The sequence below is a fragment of the Antechinus flavipes genome, chromosome 3 (assembly GCF_016432865.1).
Source record: "Antechinus flavipes isolate AdamAnt ecotype Samford, QLD, Australia chromosome 3, AdamAnt_v2, whole genome shotgun sequence".
NCBI lineage: Eukaryota > Metazoa > Chordata > Mammalia > Dasyuromorphia > Dasyuridae > Antechinus > Antechinus flavipes.
In genome coordinates this window covers 567719092-567737845 of record NC_067400.1, presented here as the reverse complement: position 1 = coordinate 567737845, position 18754 = coordinate 567719092, and the positions used below count along the sequence as shown (strand labels likewise).

General features: G+C 46.0%; 1 protein-coding gene across 8 annotated transcripts in view; it reads right to left on the bottom strand.

Moving 5' to 3' along the window:
* Positions 1–4050: 4050 nt before the first annotated feature.
* Positions 4051–18754, bottom strand: part of KPNA6 (karyopherin subunit alpha 6) — a 61512-nt gene continuing 46808 nt past the window's right edge. For 3 of the 8 annotated variants that reach the window (XM_051987824.1, XM_051987816.1, XM_051987823.1), the window contains exons 7-14: positions 17307–17395; positions 16142–16241; positions 15524–15687; positions 13635–13713; positions 13302–13427; positions 12846–12973; positions 10343–10521; positions 4051–9162 (exon numbers count right to left, since the gene is read on the bottom strand). In XM_051987824.1, coding sequence (XP_051843784.1) covers positions 8975–9162; positions 10343–10521; positions 12846–12973; positions 13302–13427; positions 13635–13713; positions 15524–15687; positions 16142–16241; positions 17307–17395 — 1053 coding nt within the window. In that variant the 3' untranslated portion in view covers positions 4051–8974. Of the gene's footprint in view, positions 9163–10342; positions 10522–11189; positions 11318–11645; positions 11772–11978; positions 12058–12845; positions 12974–13301; positions 13428–13634; positions 13714–15523; positions 15688–16141; positions 16242–17306; positions 17396–17849; positions 17982–18526; positions 18622–18754 lie in introns of all 8 variants that reach the window. The other 5 variants (XM_051987820.1, XM_051987821.1, XM_051987817.1 and 2 more) reach the window with 5 other exon arrangements.

Genomic DNA, 18754 nt, shown 5'->3' with positions numbered 1-18754 from the left:
ATATTTTAAAGAAGAAAAAGAACACCATTTCTCATATTGACACTAAACCTCTCATACATTTTTGGATTGTTCGAGATGAGTTCCTCTAGCCCAATGCCCATTTTATAGGGGAGAAAATGGAAACTGGTGGAGGGGAGAGTGGAAATGACTTGTCCAAGGTGACACAGCTAATGACAGAACTGTGATTTAAAACAAGCTCATTTGAAACAAGCTCCCCTCAGATCCGGAAAGTACCCTGTCCCCAGTGGAAGGGATATTTTTTCCTTGAGGTCAGGATTCTGACCCCACACTTCAAACTTTCATGGGTGGAAAAAGGAAGTTCTGTGTTAAATCAATTGGAGTCCAGCAGAAAATGAGTACGTTGGAAGGATCCTTTAAGCCTGTATAGTGCAATTTTTTTTTAACTTGACCAAAAAAAGTGCTTCCCACTGGGTAGAGGGGATAACTGAATTACACTAAGTGTCATACAATAAGCTTACTGCAACCCCAGGGAAGGCTCTTGCCACAGCACTGGAATCCTATCAGTTTCTAGAATGGCATAAGTTGAACATACTTTTGTTCTTTCCAGAGATGAGATTCCAACCCTCAAATTGTAAACAGAATGGGGCAAGTGGAACTTTGCCACAGATTACTAAGACTTCAAGAGTGCAAAAAAAAATGTAATAAATATCCCTCTAGCAGTATACAGTTGCTATAGTGACTAATTCCCTTTCCCATTCAACTCAATGCCTTAGGAATTTGTGGCCAAAGAACTGGAGTACATTATGGAATACAAAACAGATAATTTTGATTATATTAATAAGTTTTTTGTACAAACAAAACCAAACAAGATTAGAAGGGAAGCAATAAACTGGGAAAAAAATTTATATTCAAAGGTTCTGATCAAGGCCTCATTTCTAAAAGATATAGAGAATTAACTCAAATTTATAAGAATTCAAACCATTCTATTGATATTGGTCAGATATGAACAATTTTCAGATGAATTAAAACGATTTCTAGTCATATGAAAAGGTGCTCCAAGTCACTATTGATCAGAGAAATGCAAATGAAGACAACTCTGAAATACCACTACACATCTCTCAGATTGACTAAGATGACAGGAAAAGATAGTGACCAATGTTGGAGGGGAGGTGGGAAAACTGGGACACTAATACACTGTTGGTGGAATTGTGAATGGATCCAACCATTCTAGAGAGCGATTTGGAACTATGGTCAAAGGGTTAACAAACTGTGCATACCCTTTGATCCAGCAGTGCTACTACTGAGCTTATATCCCAAAGAGATCTTAAAGGAAGGAAAGGGATCCACGTGTGCAAAAATGTTTGTGGCAGCCTTCTTTGTAGTGGCAAGAAACTGGAAACTGAGTGGGATGCCCATCAATTGGAGAGTGGCTGAATAAATTGTGGTATATGAATATTATGGAATATTATTGTTCTGTAAGAAATGACCATCAGGATGATTTCAGAGAGGCCTGGAGAGACTTACATGAACTGATGCTAAGTGAAGTGAGTAGAACCAGGAGATCCTTATACACAGAAATAGAAGGATTATATAATGATCAATTCTAATAGACGCGGCTCTTTTCAACAATGAGGTGATTCAGGCCAATTCCAATGGTCTTGTGATCAGAACCATCTGCCCCCAGAGAGAGGACTGTGGTGACTGAGTATGGATCACAACATAGCATTTTCACACTCTTTGTTATTTGCATTTTGTTTTCTTTCTCATTTTTTCCCTTTTTGATCTGATTTTTTTCTTGTGCAGCAGGATAATTGTGCAAGTGTGTATAGAAGAATTGTACAGGTTTAACATATATTGAATTATTTGCCAGCTGGGGAGGGGAAAAAATTTGGAACACAAGGTTTTTGCAAAGGTGAATGCTGAAAATCATCTATTCATGTTTTGAAAATAAAAAGCTTTAATAGTAATAAGAAAGTATTCGTTCTATTACTTTCATATCATGAAAGGGGTCTAGGACTATCTTGCAGGTGCAACCTGCTAAAATTATCATACTCTGCACATAACCTCTCACTACAATCAACACCAAAGGCAAATATGTTAAGAACCTCTGCTTAATACCAGGAAAAAAGCTAATTAGGAATAGAATTTAGGTAACCCAGGCTGGAAAGAGATCTGAGTTCAAATTCTAGCTTTTTTCACTTAGTCACTATATGGTACTGGGTAAGGATACAACTTACTCTGAGCCTGGTTTCTTCTCTATACAATGACGAGGTTGCATTGAAATCCCAAATGGCTTAGAGATTATGATCAATGCATTTCTTTTCCCTTATAGAGCATGGCCTTGTGCAGCACCTTGAATTGTGGAGACCACTGCTCTTAGGTTGCTCTCTTTTCTGTCCAATGAGTTGTCACAGATAAAATTTTTCTAGTATAAAAGGCAAAGTGGCTACTTCATTGGGATTAGAAACATTGAACCAGCCTTTATAGGATGAATCCAGGTGTATAAGGGTACAGAAACAGCTCCTCTCCTTTTAAAAAGGATGGCTGACCTGTTTGTAGTGGCTAGAAGCTGGAAAATGAAAGGATGTCCATCAATTGGAGAATGGTTGAGTAAATTGTGGTATATGAACGTTATGGAATATTATTGTTCTGTAAGGAACAACCAGCAGGATGAATACAGAGAGGACTGGCGAGACTTACATGAACTGATGATGAAATGAGCAGATCCAGGAGATCATTATATACCTCAACAATGATACTGTTTGAGGATGTATTCTGATGGAAGTGGATCTCTTTGATAAAGAGAGCCTTAATTGATCAAAGATGGGCAGAAGCAGCTACACCCAGAGAAAGAACACTGGAAATGAATATAAACTGCTTGCATTTATGTTTTTCCTCCCGGGTTATTTATACCTTCTGAATTCAATTCTCCCTGTGCAACAAGAAAACTGTTTGGTTCTGCACACATATATTGTATCTAGGATATACTGCAACCCATTCAACATGTAAAGGACTCTTGCCATCTGAGGGAGGGTGTGGAGGGAGGGAGGGGAAAAATCGGAACAGAAATGAATGCAAGGGATAATGTTGTAAAAAATTACCCTGGCATGCATTCTATCAATAAAAATTTTTTTAAAAACAAACAAATAAATAAATAAATAAATAAATAAATAAATAAATAAAAAGGATGGCTGACATGGTTACAGTTGCTCCTGGGTCTAGGGGTCCTCACCACTAAGGCCTGCTGCACCCTGTCTTGTGGCCGTCCAGTCTCAAAGGAAATACTATTCAATTATACCCCAGAAGTGGTCATTCAGCCTCTGGCGGAATCCCTTCAATGAAGAACTCGCCAGTGTCTGAAAATTAGCATTGCCTTTTTAGAGGAATAAAAATAGAGTTGAAGGTGAATAGAGGCATAGATCTGTCTGAACACAGGTCTCAATGTCTCAAGCTTTGGCTTCCTCATCTGGAAAATCATGAGGTTGGGGTAGATTACTTCTAAAGTAATTTCCAGCTCAAAAATCTCATTTTTACGTTCCTGACTTGCTTATTGTATTCCAAATAAGGATCAGAGACAAAATATGTCTCATCTGACATTTAATTCAGTGTTATTACTGATTTATCAGAAGATGCTTAATTAACTTGGAGTCCAGATAGATTTCAATGGGTCCATAAATTTAGATGGAAAAAACCACACCCTTATTTTCACTAACATAACTGAAATTTAGCATTTCCCTCAATTATAATTTTTTTTTTTCCAGAAGGGATTTATAGGGGTCCATGACACAACAAAAGGTTAAGAACTCATGCATCATTCCCTGTTGCCTTCCCTTAAGACAGGACAAAGCATGGTTAATATTTTTAGAAATATCCCAAAGTCTTTCCTTAGATCTAGATCCGAGGGCGGTCTGAAATTCCAAAAATTACAGAAGGGAGGTGAATTGCTTCTGAAGCCACAGAGCAAGTGCATGGCAGACTGAAGAGTGGGGCTGGCTCCTCCAGGCAAACCAGGCAGGTTCCTTCTAGCTACAATTTGTCAACCTCACTCCAAAGGCATTGCAAGAGTCTAAATGAAGACAGACTACTAAGAACTTTTCAACAGGTTTTTATTTTTGCATTATATTTGTTACACAGTGTTTGAAACCTAAAGAAATACATTTTTTCTCTTCAAATTGATGTGTATATAAATATCATTTGTTAAGTCTGTACTCATCGCACTCAACTCCATTGTCTGTCTTGCCCTGTGTCCAGTCTAGAATTACCCAGCTGTGGCTAATGCATACCAAAGGACCTCCAAGAACATTTGGGATTTGTGAGCAGGAGAGGAGATAGCCAGATTTGTTGAACCATAGGAAAAAAGTAAACATTTTAGTAAAAAGGGAAAACCAGCTCATGTTTCTGGTGGGAAGGTAGGGAGCTTGCCAGGGGCATGGCTTGTGTCACTCATTCTTCTCTCCCTTAGTGGTTTGTAAATAGGAAGGTTCCACAGACTGGGGTAAGTAAATATCCAGTAACAATGCACTCCAGCCCCCATTCCTTGGCTCAAACTCATCTGTGATTCTTCAATAAGTGTGAAAGCTAAGCTCTGACCTGGACAGTCGTGAGGCAGAGGGTTCCATATGTACATGAATCTCATCCATGCAAATTTCTCAACCCTTGAAATAATTTCAATGATTGCTTGCCCTGCACTAGCAGGAAGGAAGGTTCAGGGATCACTGGATGTGTACCAAAAGCCACCAGAGGTGGCCTGAGGGTGGGCAGCAGAGGGAAACAGTCCATTGTTCAAAGCAGCCAAGGACCCTTTTGCCGTTCACTTCAGACAAAAGCCTCCTGCTGGCTCTCCACCTCCTGCCCTGGCTAGGACCGGGAAGTCAGGTGCTTGATGAACAAGCCTGGAGCAGAACCGCAGGTGGAGACTCAAGGTAGGATGTGAGCTGGCCCCTTAAGACTGCTGAGCCGAAGCCATGAGAATGTACTGCTGTCCAGTGGTCCTTGAGAATCCAAAGCTAAGACCCAGGAGAAGCTGGATCAAAAGCACTGGGCTGGAAACAGGCCATTTCCACTTCCACAAGGAGCTGCCTGACTTGTCCTTTCGCTAACATTCAGGGAAGGTGGGCACCCAGTCTCCCTCGTCTCCACCTGCCTGCCTCTGCATTCCCCGCCCCTTCGCCAGGCTCAGGCCTGGTTGGTCGATGGGTCCCCTAGGAGGAGAAGCCAGAGAGGCTCAGGCAAGCGAAGGCAGAACCAACCTGCTGGTGACTTTGGCACAAGAAGCTGGTGGCTCCAAAGGCGGGAGCCAAGGTTCCCTGTGGCCCTTGGCCATTGTCCCTTTACTCAGATAACTTGGGGAAGGGAGGGAGAAGGAAGAGGGGTGTCCCCGGCAGCTACGAGAGGGAAGGCACCTCTAACAGAACCCACAGGCCTCTGCATCTGTCATACCAAATGGATTCCCATGACACAGATGTACACAGGGACTTGCACACGCCTGCAATGCTGACCCAGAGAACATGTTAAAAAATGAGTCTCAAACACTTTGAATTCTTCCATAAATAGGATCTCCCTATAATGTTCCCAAGTTGAAAAGATAGTCTACTATAAAAACAACTTTTAAGGTAGGCAAAGGCTTTTCTAATCAGTATAAATTAAGAGTTCAAAGGGCTGCTGGGAGAGGGGGGCTCTTAGGTCCCTGGGCAGTTGAATCTGTGGCATGTGTTCCTGCTTGCAAAGGGCAAAATCAGTGCAAGTACTAAAAGGAAGTGGGATAGAGCTGCCAAGGAGGTCTGCAAAACATTACTTGCATCTAAAAAAAGGTAAGAAACTATATGGGGAGGAGGGCCACGGACCTCACGAGTCCAGATATGATCATGGGGTGGGAATTAGACCATTTGGGCTGGATGGAGCAGAGAGGTGAGATGGCTGGTGATTCAGTGGCTCATTTTGGTTAAGCAATACCATCCTACCCCCTCAGGTCCTTGTAAATATTTTGTAGTAGTACTCACAAAAACTTAGCTTCTAAGTCTGATTATGGGTCATTCACTTGGCAAAGTCAAATTCAAAAGTCCTGAAGCTTGAGGCTGTAACTTGATTGAGAAGGAAGCTGCTTTGAGGTCTGTAGATTTGCAGCCCTCCTCAGACTACTTCCTTACCTTCCATGTCATTTTCCTTCCAGGCCCCCAGGCTCAGTCAGACTCATTCAGAGTCTGTAGACTTGGGCGGGGAGCCAGGTGCATTAACAGTCAAGAAACCAGTGACAGGCTAGGGCCAGAGGGAGAGATGCCAGCAGGTAAGACTACCCAGGGATGTACAGGAATCTTCTCAGAAACAAAAATCAAGAAGGGCTGAAAACTATCAGAGAAGTGAGGCACGAGACAAACCAAAGGGATCCCTTGTTCTCTGTTTTGGGGAACATAACAAAGGGATAAGCAAGGAATGAAGGAGTCGTCATTACCTCCTTAAGGCAGAGCAGCAGCAGAATGGTTGCATATCAAAGAAAAGCCTGACTGAAAATCAGTTTGCAGTCAGTGTTTCCCTAGCTCCCATCTATGTCCAGTGAACTTTGAGAAGTAGCCTGAAGGTCAGGCAAATCCCTTGCTGTCTGGACCACTGGGCTCAGTTGGATGTGTTTTGGCAAGATGAAGGATATTTTAATCACAAGGAGTTTCAGAGCCTGAAGTGCTGCTCAATATGGATTCTTCTGAAATACTGTCACTTTTCAAATCAAAAACATCAGTAAAAAAGTTTCTCTGTTCATTTGAGGAAAGATAATCTTGTGAGTGACATGGGTGTTCTCTTACCTATATAGGAATGCCAGTCCTCTTTCCTTCTGGGGAACTGGGCAGTCACACCCAGGCTTCCAGGGCTAGATTCCTTAAGAACTCTTGTTAATGGGCTTCTAAAAGGAGAGGGAAATCTTGGATATGTGCTTCTTACCTTTAGCTGCCAATATAACAGCTTCTAAGATAATGCCAGAGTCTGATGTATCTTGGGATATAGAGAGGGGAGAAGAGGGCAAATAGAAAACTCTTGGCCAATGAAACAACTCCTTTGAAGATGTGATGGGGAGAATCTGTGGATTCTCCTTGGCCTTCCTAGACTGAGACAGAAAGGACCTTGTTGCCTAAAAGGGTCTGGGGAAACAGGACAATGTAGGAACTGTGCTCATAGTCTTATGTTCAAAGTAAACAAAAATGGCCAATTTGTACAAAAGCATCCTTTTTTCTTTTTCAGAGTAAGGGAAGGTGTGTAGATTTGAGAGAGTATTTATTCTGACCAACTAAAGTCTGCTTGTTAACGCTGGAATGTAAAGTTTTGCTTGCCATGTTGACACGGCCCTCCAGAGACCAGAGCCCGAGCCCCTTCCTTTGGGGTTCTTGTTCCCCGCCTTCACTCCTTCAAAGAGTCACCTGGTCAGCAGTGGGCCTCCTATTTGCAGTTTTAGACAAAGACTGGGGTCTCATCAGAGGCTAACCAGAGTCAGCTTGGTCAGGACCTCCTGCTCTCTCTATGACCTTAGGCTTATGGAAAAGTCCAGCAAGACTAAGATGGAGCACATTCTACCCCTGCCTCTTCTAAGGTCTTTTATTTACAAGCCCTAGGCCACTTTTGTGTGCTTGGGTAGGAAAAAATCTTGGGTCAACTCAAGTCTGACCTGGTTTTGAGCCAGCAGAGCTCAGGCAAGAAGGGAGAAGGAGGGGAACCTATTAAGTGAGAGAGAGATACCATCAGTAGGCTCTGTCTGCCTCGCAGCATCCTATTTATAGAAATTAAGACAGCTCATAGATCTGTTCCCTCCCCAAATCAATTAAGACTCACCTACCTAATATATAGAATATAAAAAATACAGAGCTTTGACATTCTCTCCTTTGTAAGTAAAATGAACATGATCCAGCTGTGGAAGAGGAACAAGAAAGGCTAAAGACACAAGTCTCTGGCAATCCCTGCATTCCCTCTGGGGGAAATCAGGCTGAGGCCTGTTCCTTTCCCCCCAAAAAGGAAAGAGACCATCACCTACCATGAACTCAGGAGAAAATGTCACCCCTCAGGGCAGGTCCCCAGCTAAGGGAGAATTTCAAGTAAACAATGACGTTAAGGGTTGCACCATGTTGACAGCTGGGTGGAGGGAGTTTTGGAAAAGCAGGATCAGTAGCTACATCTGGGTTGTTCCACCTGAGGGCCTTTACCATCCCCTTCCCTGAGGCCATTCTTGTAACCACAAGGTAGGCCCATGTCCCAAACCAGGTAAGGTGGGACTGGTTCCCCAAAAGGCCCTGCCCCCTGCCCTGGGGAGGCAGAAAGGCAAAAGGGAAGGGGGCCAGAATGGTAACATCATGGCGGTTTTCCCTTTTGCTGAAATGTACCAGCCACTGGGGAGAGCCAGGTCTTAAAAGGGGGACGTGATACTCTTAAGAGTCCCAAGGATGTCCCCAAAATGACAGGAGGAATTATAATACGAGTAAAATGTGCAAAAGGAAAAAGAAAAAGCTTCAATGACTCAATCCAAGCATCCAGGATTAATATTCCATCAGAGCATGAACACTTATTTTTTTTTTTTTTTTGGATTCTCTCCCTCCCCTCTCCCTCCCATCCCCTACCAGAATATTCCATCTGCTCAAGTACCCAAAGTAAGATCGAAACAGCCTAGGGCAGAGTCCAGGAAGGGACAAAGGGAAGGAGGAAGAGAAAAATCACCACAAAAGAAAAAAAAGGTGCAAATTGGTTACCTCAGTCCTCCTTTTTCCACCCTGGGCTCTTGGGTTAGACAGGTATGCAGCAAAAATACAGTGGATAAAGAGGAAAAACAAGCCCCCTTCTTCCACGAAAGCAAAGCCTCGGCCTTGGCCTGTCCTCAGAGGGGCCTCCTGGGAAGGGAGGGAGTGGGCAGCCAGGGCAGTCTCCAGGGCTGGGGCAGGGAGCCGGGCTGTACCTCCTGGCCCCCGCCGCTGCCACCCAGGACTGCAGGGGCCAGTCTGTGGTGCTCTCCTCTTGTCCCTCCCTCCCCTCCCCTGGGCAGGCATTATAGCTGGAAGCCCTCCATGGGGGCCTCAGGCTGCTGAAAGATGAACTGCTGCTGTGTCTCATCCACCCGAGGAGTCAGGCCTGTGTCTTCATCTTCCACACCAAAGTAGTGCTCGATGAGGTCAAAGGCCTTCTGGTAGATCTCCTGATTTTCATGGCTCTGGAGAAACTCAATTTTGTCCAAGCCTGGGGGTGGGGGAAAGAGAAGTGGGATGAGTGTTCTCTACCCAAACAGGCCTGGGAAGAACTTCCATGCTAATCCCTGGCCCAAGGGATTGCCCCATCTAGGGAAGTCTGGCCTAAAAGTCAGGAAGTTCTCCCTGGGAGCCAAGTCGGCCTCTGGGGACAATCGGAGTCTAGAACCTCCTCCAGGTCCTCCTGATGAAGCTTACATGTGTCCCATGCCCCTCTTCGGTTTCTTCTCCCCTGGACTCCACTTCCTGGTTTTCTAACAGATTTTCAAACCAAAACCCGGTCTCCAGTCTGCTCATCCACCGAGGACTTCTAAAAGGACTTCTAATACTGAAGCCAGAACCAGACCACTCTCCAGAGGGGGGTGACTAGAGCAAAGGGCAGGCAGCAGATGGAAGGCCTCCCTCAAACTGGATGCTAATTAGGGCTGAAAGGGAACTCTGGGAATTTGGACACAAGCTACAAGGGCCTGCTCTCCTCTGACCTTATCTAGGGAATAACTCTACTATGTAAATTCCTCCTAGAATAAGAAGGTGATTGGGGCCCGTAGATACGAAATATTTATCTTCTCACCTTCTCTCAAAGTCCATCTACACTAATACAATATCTCAGCATTTTCTTTTATATAGTAATTGCTTTAGAAGGCAGAAGCCATGAGTCTTAGATCAGCAACTATTGTTAGAACTTCTAAAAAGGCTCCTGCCTAGGGCTTTTATGAGCTCTGCCCACCCTGCAAAGAGCCACTCTTAGAATTCCCTAAGACCAAACTGGCATCTGTGAGTGGTTAGCACCCCGAGGGGCTGGCCAAGTCACCCTGAACTAACGCAGAGGTGGAACAGCAGAGCATGGGGACGTGGGAGCTCAGCCTGGGCTCCAGTCCGGGCCCTGAACCTGATTCGCCGGGTGGCCTGGTGAGTGACTTTCCTCTCCGAGCCTCATTATGGCTGGCACATCCTCACAAGGCTGTGGTGAGGAGAGGGCTCTGGCAAGGTGAAAGAGCCGTAGGAAGCAAGTTACCATGATGGTGGCTCACGAGCTAGGCCACTGCGCCTCCGTTTGAGGTGGTTTCTTCTTTTGTGTAAAAAGAAAACCAGACATATCCACCCTTACCAGGTGAAACACTGAATACAAAGCCTCTTCCGAGTGCTCCTGGAGGGCTCAAGATGCCACCTACCATAAGCTTCTTCTATGAGGCCACAGTAGGGGTTGGCTCCCGTGCCCGTCCGCTTGGCCTCCTGCTCGCCCAACCGTAGGATGTTTTCCAGGCCATTGAGGGCAACCTGGACGATCTTAGAGTCCATCACAGTCAGCAAGTCACACAGAGGTTTGATGCAACCCAATGTAACCAGATACCTGGGAGCCAATGGAAAGGTAAATGCCACGTGTTAACAGGCACTAAGCTTATAGGTCTCCTGAGCCCTCCAGTGGAGGCTTAAACTGCTGACCCGTCATGAGAAAGCTCCAGTTTTAGGTCCGATGATCTGTGTCCCACTGAGAGCCACCCAGGTTCTCCCCAAGGGCTTTGCGCTGAAGCAGGCTTTTCTAACCACTTTACAAGGTTTATTTTAAGACTACAAAAAGACATTTTGCTTCTGTCAAAGATAGGCATGTTGCGTGGTTTCAGCTTCCTGGGATACTATCTAAGCTAAACAGAAACTATCTTCCATTTATTATTGTGAAACTGACCATTTTTAATTTTCATCTCTTTGTAGCCTATGTCCAAAAGACGAACAACATTTAACAACATTTGTGCTAAGTATTCATCACTAGGAAAGCACAGACTCCAATCTTTTCTTAGGTTCTACCATCTCTAGAGGGAGAATCACTCCAGGACTGCCATAAAAATCCAGCTTGCTTTTCCTATCCTTGTTTAACTAGAATGGAGGAGGGGCTCCTCAGGCAATGGCACTTGGGAAGGGTGGAAGGCTGTTCATGTGAGGTCACACAGCTGTATAGGGGATCCCACCTAGTGCTTAAGGGCAGGAGGGGTCACAGTACCCCAGGAAGGAAGAGCCCAGTACCTGATCTGCTCAGGAGTTCCTCCGGATGTGGCATTAGTGATGGCCCAGGCAGCCTCTTTCCTTGTGCGGAACTCAGCTTTCTGCAAGATCTCAATCAATACAGGAAAAATATTTGCATCTATGACAGCCTAAAACAGGGGGGAGAAAGAAGAGACAGTTCTGGTTAAGGACTTCCCTAGTCCGAACAATGAACAAGAGAGCAGGTTCTGCCCATCACAACAACCGCACCCCAGGGAAATTGCAACTACAGAGCTAGAAGCATGGACTCTAGGTAACATCGATGAGGAAGAACAGTTCAGAATCTGGCTAAATTCTTTTTGAACATTAGCTTCAACCCTGACCTACTTCTGAGAGGAGAGAAGAAGTGAGAGCTCTTCTTTCTGGACCTGTCACAGAACCAAAGACTTGGAGGGGCCCGAGTCTGTGTAGTATCCAGAATCCCCTTTTCTTCCCTACCTGTATCTGGGCTCTGTTCCCAGCTGTGATGTTTGAAATGGTCCAGCAAGCTTCTTTCCGTATTGACTCCTTGGGACTACTCAGTAAGTGGAGGAGGCAGGGGAGGGCTGAACAATTGAGAATCACCTGAAGAAGAAGAAGAGCGCAGAGTCAGTGCTGGCGACTTATTTAGGAGAGAGATCCGTCCCTGCCACTCCAATATTCACAGTGCCCTAGGACACAAAGAAATCCCTGGCTCAGAACTCCAGGAACTGGCGCTTGGCAGGGACAGCCTGTTCTTATCTGCAAAGTGCTTCCCAGGGGAAGAAGGAGCTGTGGGCTTTTGGTCCTTACCTGGGTCTGGATGTCATCCCCCGTGACAATGTTGCCCACTGCTCGAAGGGCAGGGGAGGCCACTTTGTAGTCATTGTGCCTACAGAGAAAGGGCAAGCCCCGAGAGATGGTTAGTCCAGGAGAGCTACCTGAAGCGCAGCTTTGTTACTGACTTTACAGGGTAGAAGAAAATAAGAGACCAGAGAATCTAGACAGAAAAAAATTTTACAAATCACCTAACCACCTTCTTTTAGAGGTGAGGAAACTAATTAAATTACTTGATCAACATTGCTTAGATAGAGAGTTAGGCTTGGAACCCAAGTCTTGACCCTAAACCTTCAGAGGTCAACTAATCCACCCTGCAGCTGACCACCAGTGCTGCCCACAGCAGGACAACAAGATCTCAGGCCATTCTGTCTCCAGGAATGGGGTCCATACGGTCCATCAAGGAAGGCATGCTCACTTTTGGATAGATCTAAGTTCAAACTGAGTTCGGAGCCCTCACTCTGCCCACTGAATAACAGGCAACACTTCCATAACTCTTTAAACTTGCTAAGTGTTTTCTGAGCGTTGCCTTTTTTATGTTTTCCTCAGAACTTAGCAGTGAACAACATTTGTGCTAAGTATTCATCACTAGGAAAGCACAGACTCCAATCTTTTCTTAGGTTCTACCATCTCTAGAGGGAGAATCACTCCAGGACTGCCATAAAAATCCAGCTTGCTTTTCCTATCCTTGTTTAACTAGAATGGAGGAGGGGCTCCTCAGGCAATGGCACTTGGGAAGGGTGGAAGGCTGTTCATGTGAGGTCACACAGCTGTATAGGGGATCCCACCTAGTGCTTAAGGGCAGGAGGGGTCACAGTACCCCAGGAAGGAAGAGCCCAGTACCTGATCTGCTCAGGAGTTCCTCCGGATGTGGCATTAGTGATGGCCCAGGCAGCCTCTTTCCTTGTGCGGAACTCAGCTTTCTGCAAGATCTCAATCAATACAGGAAAAATATTTGCATCTATGACAGCCTAAAACAGGGGGGAGAAAGAAGAGACAGTTCTGGTTAAGGACTTCCCTAGTCCGAACAATGAACAAGAGAGCAGGTTCTGCCCATCACAACAACCGCACCCCAGGGAAATTGCAACTACAGAGCTAGAAGCATGGACTCTAGGTAACATCGATGAGGAAGAACAGTTCAGAATCTGGCTAAATTCTTTTTGAACATTAGCTTCAACCCTGACCTACTTCTGAGAGGAGAGAAGAAGTGAGAGCTCTTCTTTCTGGACCTGTCACAGAACCAAAGACTTGGAGGGGCCCGAGTCTGTGTAGTATCCAGAATCCCCTTTTCTTCCCTACCTGTATCTGGGCTCTGTTCCCAGCTGTGATGTTTGAAATGGTCCAGCAAGCTTCTTTCCGTATTGACTCCTTGGGACTACTCAGTAAGTGGAGGAGGCAGGGGAGGGCTGAACAATTGAGAATCACCTGAAGAAGAAGAAGAGCGCAGAGTCAGTGCTGGCGACTTATTTAGGAGAGAGATCCGTCCCTGCCACTCCAATATTCACAGTGCCCTAGGACACAAAGAAATCCCTGGCTCAGAACTCCAGGAACTGGCGCTTGGCAGGGACAGCCTGTTCTTATCTGCAAAGTGCTTCCCAGGGGAAGAAGGAGCTGTGGGCTTTTGGTCCTTACCTGGGTCTGGATGTCATCCCCCGTGACAATGTTGCCCACTGCTCGAAGGGCAGGGGAGGCCACTTTGTAGTCATTGTGCCTACAGAGAAAGGGCAAGCCCCGAGAGATGGTTAGTCCAGGAGAGCTACCTGAAGCGCAGCTTTGTTACTGACTTTACAGGGTAGAAGAAAATAAGAGACCAGAGAATCTAGACAGAAAAAAATTTTACAAATCACCTAACCACCTTCTTTTAGAGGTGAGGAAACTAATTAAATTACTTGATCAACATTGCTTAGATAGAGAGTTAGGCTTGGAACCCAAGTCTTGACCCTAAACCTTCAGAGGTCAACTAATCCACCCTGCAGCTGACCACCAGTGCTGCCCACAGCAGGACAACAAGATCTCAGGCCATTCTGTCTCCAGGAATGGGGTCCATACGGTCCATCAAGGAAGGCATGCTCACTTTTGGATAGATCTAAGTTCAAACTGAGTTCGGAGCCCTCTGCCCACTGAATAACAGGCAACACTTCCATAACTCTTTAAACTTGCTAAGTGTTTTCTGAGCGTTGCCTTTTTTATGTTTTCCTCAGAACTTAGCAGTGAACAAATTCTAAGACTTCTCCCAGCTCTCCAGGAACCACACAGCAACTCGCCCTCACGTGAACCATGTTTCTAATGGACAGCCAAAACTTGCCATTTTTACCTCCACCGATATCCTCAGCTCTATCCCCTTCTTACTACTTAGCTCAGGTTATCCCCATCTCTCTCCTGGGTTATTTCAAGGTCTCCTAAATGTTTTCCAAGCCTCAGGTCTCTTCCTCTCTCATTCATTCTCCATGAAGCCTCCAAAGAGACTCCTGAAATACAGGTCTAAACATGTCACTTACTCCACTGGCTCCAGCTACTGGATTCTAGAATAAACTATAAATCCCCAATTGGCTTTAAAGCTTGCCCCAACCCTGGCTCCAGTCATACAGGGTATTCCATAAGCTATTACAGTTTAAAGTTGCCCTGAGCCTTTGGGATATCTTGCATCTTAGTTTTTTTTCTCTCTAATCTAACAGACTTCTGGCTATTTTGCATACTCCATCTCTAGGCCTTTTCTTTCCTTTTTTTTTTTTTTTTTTTTTAAACAAACAAACCAAAAAAACAAGTTTTTACTGATATCTTCTGTTTCTTATATCAGTTATCCCAAGTATTCTTCCCCATCTCATACTGAATAATATTTTTTTAGAAAAGAGAAAAATAATCACCATATCTGCTCTAAGCACTGAAAAAGTCTTCAACAAACCCACGCCATGTGTAATGTCCAAAGGCCTCCCACCTCCACAAAGGGGCGAGCTGGGGCCTCCTCTGGTATGTTGAGGCTCGCTCTCTCTGTCTTTCTAGGGATGTTCCTCAGTTTGAGCAATGCCACGAAGCCTGGCCTGATGCCAGTGGCGAGTGTCCTTCCTCCTCCACTTCCTAAAATGCCTGGCGTTCATTCTGTTATGGTAAGCTTAAGAGCAAGGACTGCCCGATTTCTCTCTTGGCATCTTCAGCACAGGGCTGGCCTGGCACATAATCAAAACTTATTCCATAATAATCAATGATAACTGCTATCACCGCCATTGAAAGCAAGATAAATGTTATTATCCCCATTTAACAGTTGGCAAAATTTAGGCTCAGAAAGCATCAGTAACTTGTCCAAGGTCAAACCATTTGCCTGCCTGGGGACTCTGCCTGTTGACCCCAAGATCAGTTTTCTTTCTACTAAAGAAATAGCTGGGAGGCTTTCCTGGAGCCACATGAGCAATCTGAAGCTATAGGGGTTTGGGGGAAGTCCCCCTCTGGGCTCCGGGAAGCCCCCCGAATCCTGCCCACCTGAAGACTTCCCCATCCTGAGAGTCAGGGTGGCAATGAGCACTCACATTAGGAGTTCCACGAGTCTCCGACAGACGCCGGAGTCTATGACTGCTTGGATCTTCTCGTTGGGGCCATCGGACAGATAGGAGAGGGCCCAGCACGCATCTGCCAGCAGGTCCGAGTCGCTGCTGAACAGCAGGCGGGACAGCACGGGCAGGCAGGGAGAGACCTGCAGAGCCATGGGAAGAGCAGCTCAGACCAGACCAGGGAGCAGGAGGCCCAAGCCAGTCTTCAGAACACAGACTGAATGCCTGACAGGACCTGCAGGGCTTGTTAAGTGCTTCCCATGCAATCTTGTCAAGGGACTCCTCCCAGGACAAGGAATCTTCTCTTCTCCCCATTTTACAGATGAGAAAGTAGAAGCTAGTATAGGGAAGTGAGGAGATTTACACAGCTAGTTGGTCACAGAGCCAGGAGCCTCACTGACTTGTCTGGACTAATACTAGTGCTTTTTCCACCACTACCTCACCATTTTCTGGGAATTCCCCCCAAAACCTGAATGAACAAGATTGACTACCTAATACAGTAGCCAAGAAAGAGCCTCCTCTCTGGATCCATTCCCCCAGAAAACGGATCGCTCTCTGTAGGGGGTCACTGGGAGAGCAGAGGCACAATGAGCTCACCTTCTCAAACTCGGGGGGTGGATTCTTTCCTCGGCACAGGTTTGACAGGGCCCACACAGCATTCCGGGTCATCGTCACCCGTGTGGATTTGGTGAGGAGTCTGAAGAAAACGCAGCACAGGAAGTCAACCCTGGGGTACTGAGCCCGGGGGAGGTTCTAAGCATGTCAGGCAGTGCCCCCTTATACCTCCTGACAGTGGGGGCTATCACGGCTTGGTCTACAGAGATCCTGGGGGAAAGAGCCCCATTCTCATGTGGCTGGTCATTCACTGCTTACTTACTATGATTGAGGAACCCTATGCTGCTGACTTTGGAAAGCAGTTATTTAAGGAGCCAGAAATCTGATCACAGGACAGATTAGGAGCGGAAGTTCAATCCCCAGAAAATGAGGGAGGAGATGTAGCCTGCCCAGAACTCTTACAGGTGGGATCTGAACTCAGGTTCTCTGACTCCAGAAATCGTATTCTTTCTACTCTAACATATCTTTCTCCAAATCATAACTTCTTCATGTATTAGCAGAGGGACTCATGAATTACTGTGGCCAAAAAAACCCGTTTCCTGGTGATCAACCTTCTAAGAATAAGCCTCTGTTCTTTGCTAGGCCAGATCTTAGATATAAGATATATGTCTCTAGGAAATATAAATGGTTTCCAGACATGTATCTAAGTCTTTTCAGCTGAGCAGAAAGTTCATTACCCTCAGGAGCAGTTTGTTCCTAAGGCACTTCCACAAAATAGTTTCTGAAACCACAAGTAAGGGCCCCTGGGACCTGCCAGAATTTCTTGTCTACCTTGGATCAGAATCTTATCAGATAACAAGATGTTACTGGAAGGTGATGACTTCCATAATGAGCATGAACATCAACCATCTGTTTAGTCTAAAAGCAAACCAATGGTAGCAACCATAATGATGATTTTCAAGAATTAGAGAATATCCAATTTGGACTGGAAAAGTTATTTGGTTCAAGGCCTTCATCTTACACATCAAGAAAGCAGGAGACCTAAGAATGGGAAACAATCTGCTCTTTGTCACCCAAGAGCTGTGACTTGAAATGAGGTCCTTGAACATGAAATCTATCTTTTCCCACCACACCATGCAGCCTCTCAGAACTGCCCACTTTTCCATGAGGTTAGGGATGCCCTGGCCTGAGGGCCTGGGTTACTCACATCAACAGCGGTGGGAGGATGGCACAATTCAGGACATAGTCTCTGCAGACAGAACTGTCACCAGCTATGTTTCCCAGGGCCCAGACTGCCTGAAAGGAATCAAATGGTATTCTTAACCACACGGCTTGTCTGGCCACCAGGAGTGTGGGGTGCTCTGGGCCCAGAATTCATTTTATGGATAATGACAAGGAATCTTCAGGATCAGGAGGAGCTCTAAGATATATTGGCATGAAACGGAGCTGGGATTCAAGCCCCAAGATGATCTTTTCATGGCACTGAGGTGTCTATGGCTCACAGGGCCAGAGCCAGTTCTGAATGGCTTAGCCCTCAGGCCCAGTCCCTTCCCCACCACTATCTCTAAACCGCAGCAACATCTAAGGCAATCTGGTCCAGGCCTTCCTGGAATAAGGGGGAGGCCAGTCCGGCAGTAGCATCTTTAGAGACCTTGGATAAGGCCTTTACAAATGTCTGGTCACTGCCTCAGTCAGAACCTAGGGGAGGGAGACTGTCTTGACCCTGCACTCTGTCCTACCAGCTCATTACCTGTTCTTGTACATCCTCAAAGTCTGAGTTAAGTAATTCTATGAAGATAGGGACAGCCCCAGCTTCAATGACAATTTTGGTCTGTTGTGAGGTTCCGGAGGCAATGTTGGTCAGGGCCCAGGCAGCTTCAAACTGAAAGAAGTACGGTGGGAAATGGATTATTGGTGTCTGTGTTGGGGAGACAGGAGCTGCAAAGTGTGGGATAGGGTGTGCCCATTAAATGGGTGTATCCCATGGTTTAGGAGGATCCCTCCCCCCTTATGTGGAACAGAACCCAGAGGTTGGTGATTAAGAATTGACAGAAACTGTCTGCTTCCTCCACAGGAGCCCCAAGCCAGACATGCAGTAGGACCCTCCCTAGAGGTCAGGCTGGGGAATCACAGAATGTTAGCGCTGAAAGGGACCTTAGAGATCATTCAGCCCAACCTCCTCATTTTACAGGACTCGAACCCAGGTCTCCTGACTCCCAGTCCGGTGCTCTTTCCATTACACCACGCTGCCTCCCACTCGAGGCTGCCTGGTTTCAGGTGGTCTTGAGGGCGAGGGGAAGGATCCCATTTCTTGCCAGCTGCCTGAGGGGTGTGGGGGAAAGCCCTGTCACACCCTCTCGCTCCCCCGCCCACCACCCAAAGTATAACACAACACCTGGGCAGGCAGCACCAGCTCCCCGTAGTCACCTGTAACGTGCAGTTCTCGCTCCTCTTCAGAAATTCCACAAACCTGTCCACTACTCCAGGGGTATTGATCACCTCGTCTATGGGGGGATTTGGCTCTGAAGGAAAAGGCCGAGAATTAGGAAAGATCCAGGTGATACCTGCTCCCGGCTAACACTAGGTAATTATTTGGCAGTAATAGCCCCAATCCAGTTGGGCTTTCTTCAAGGAACACATACATGGGGGCCTGTC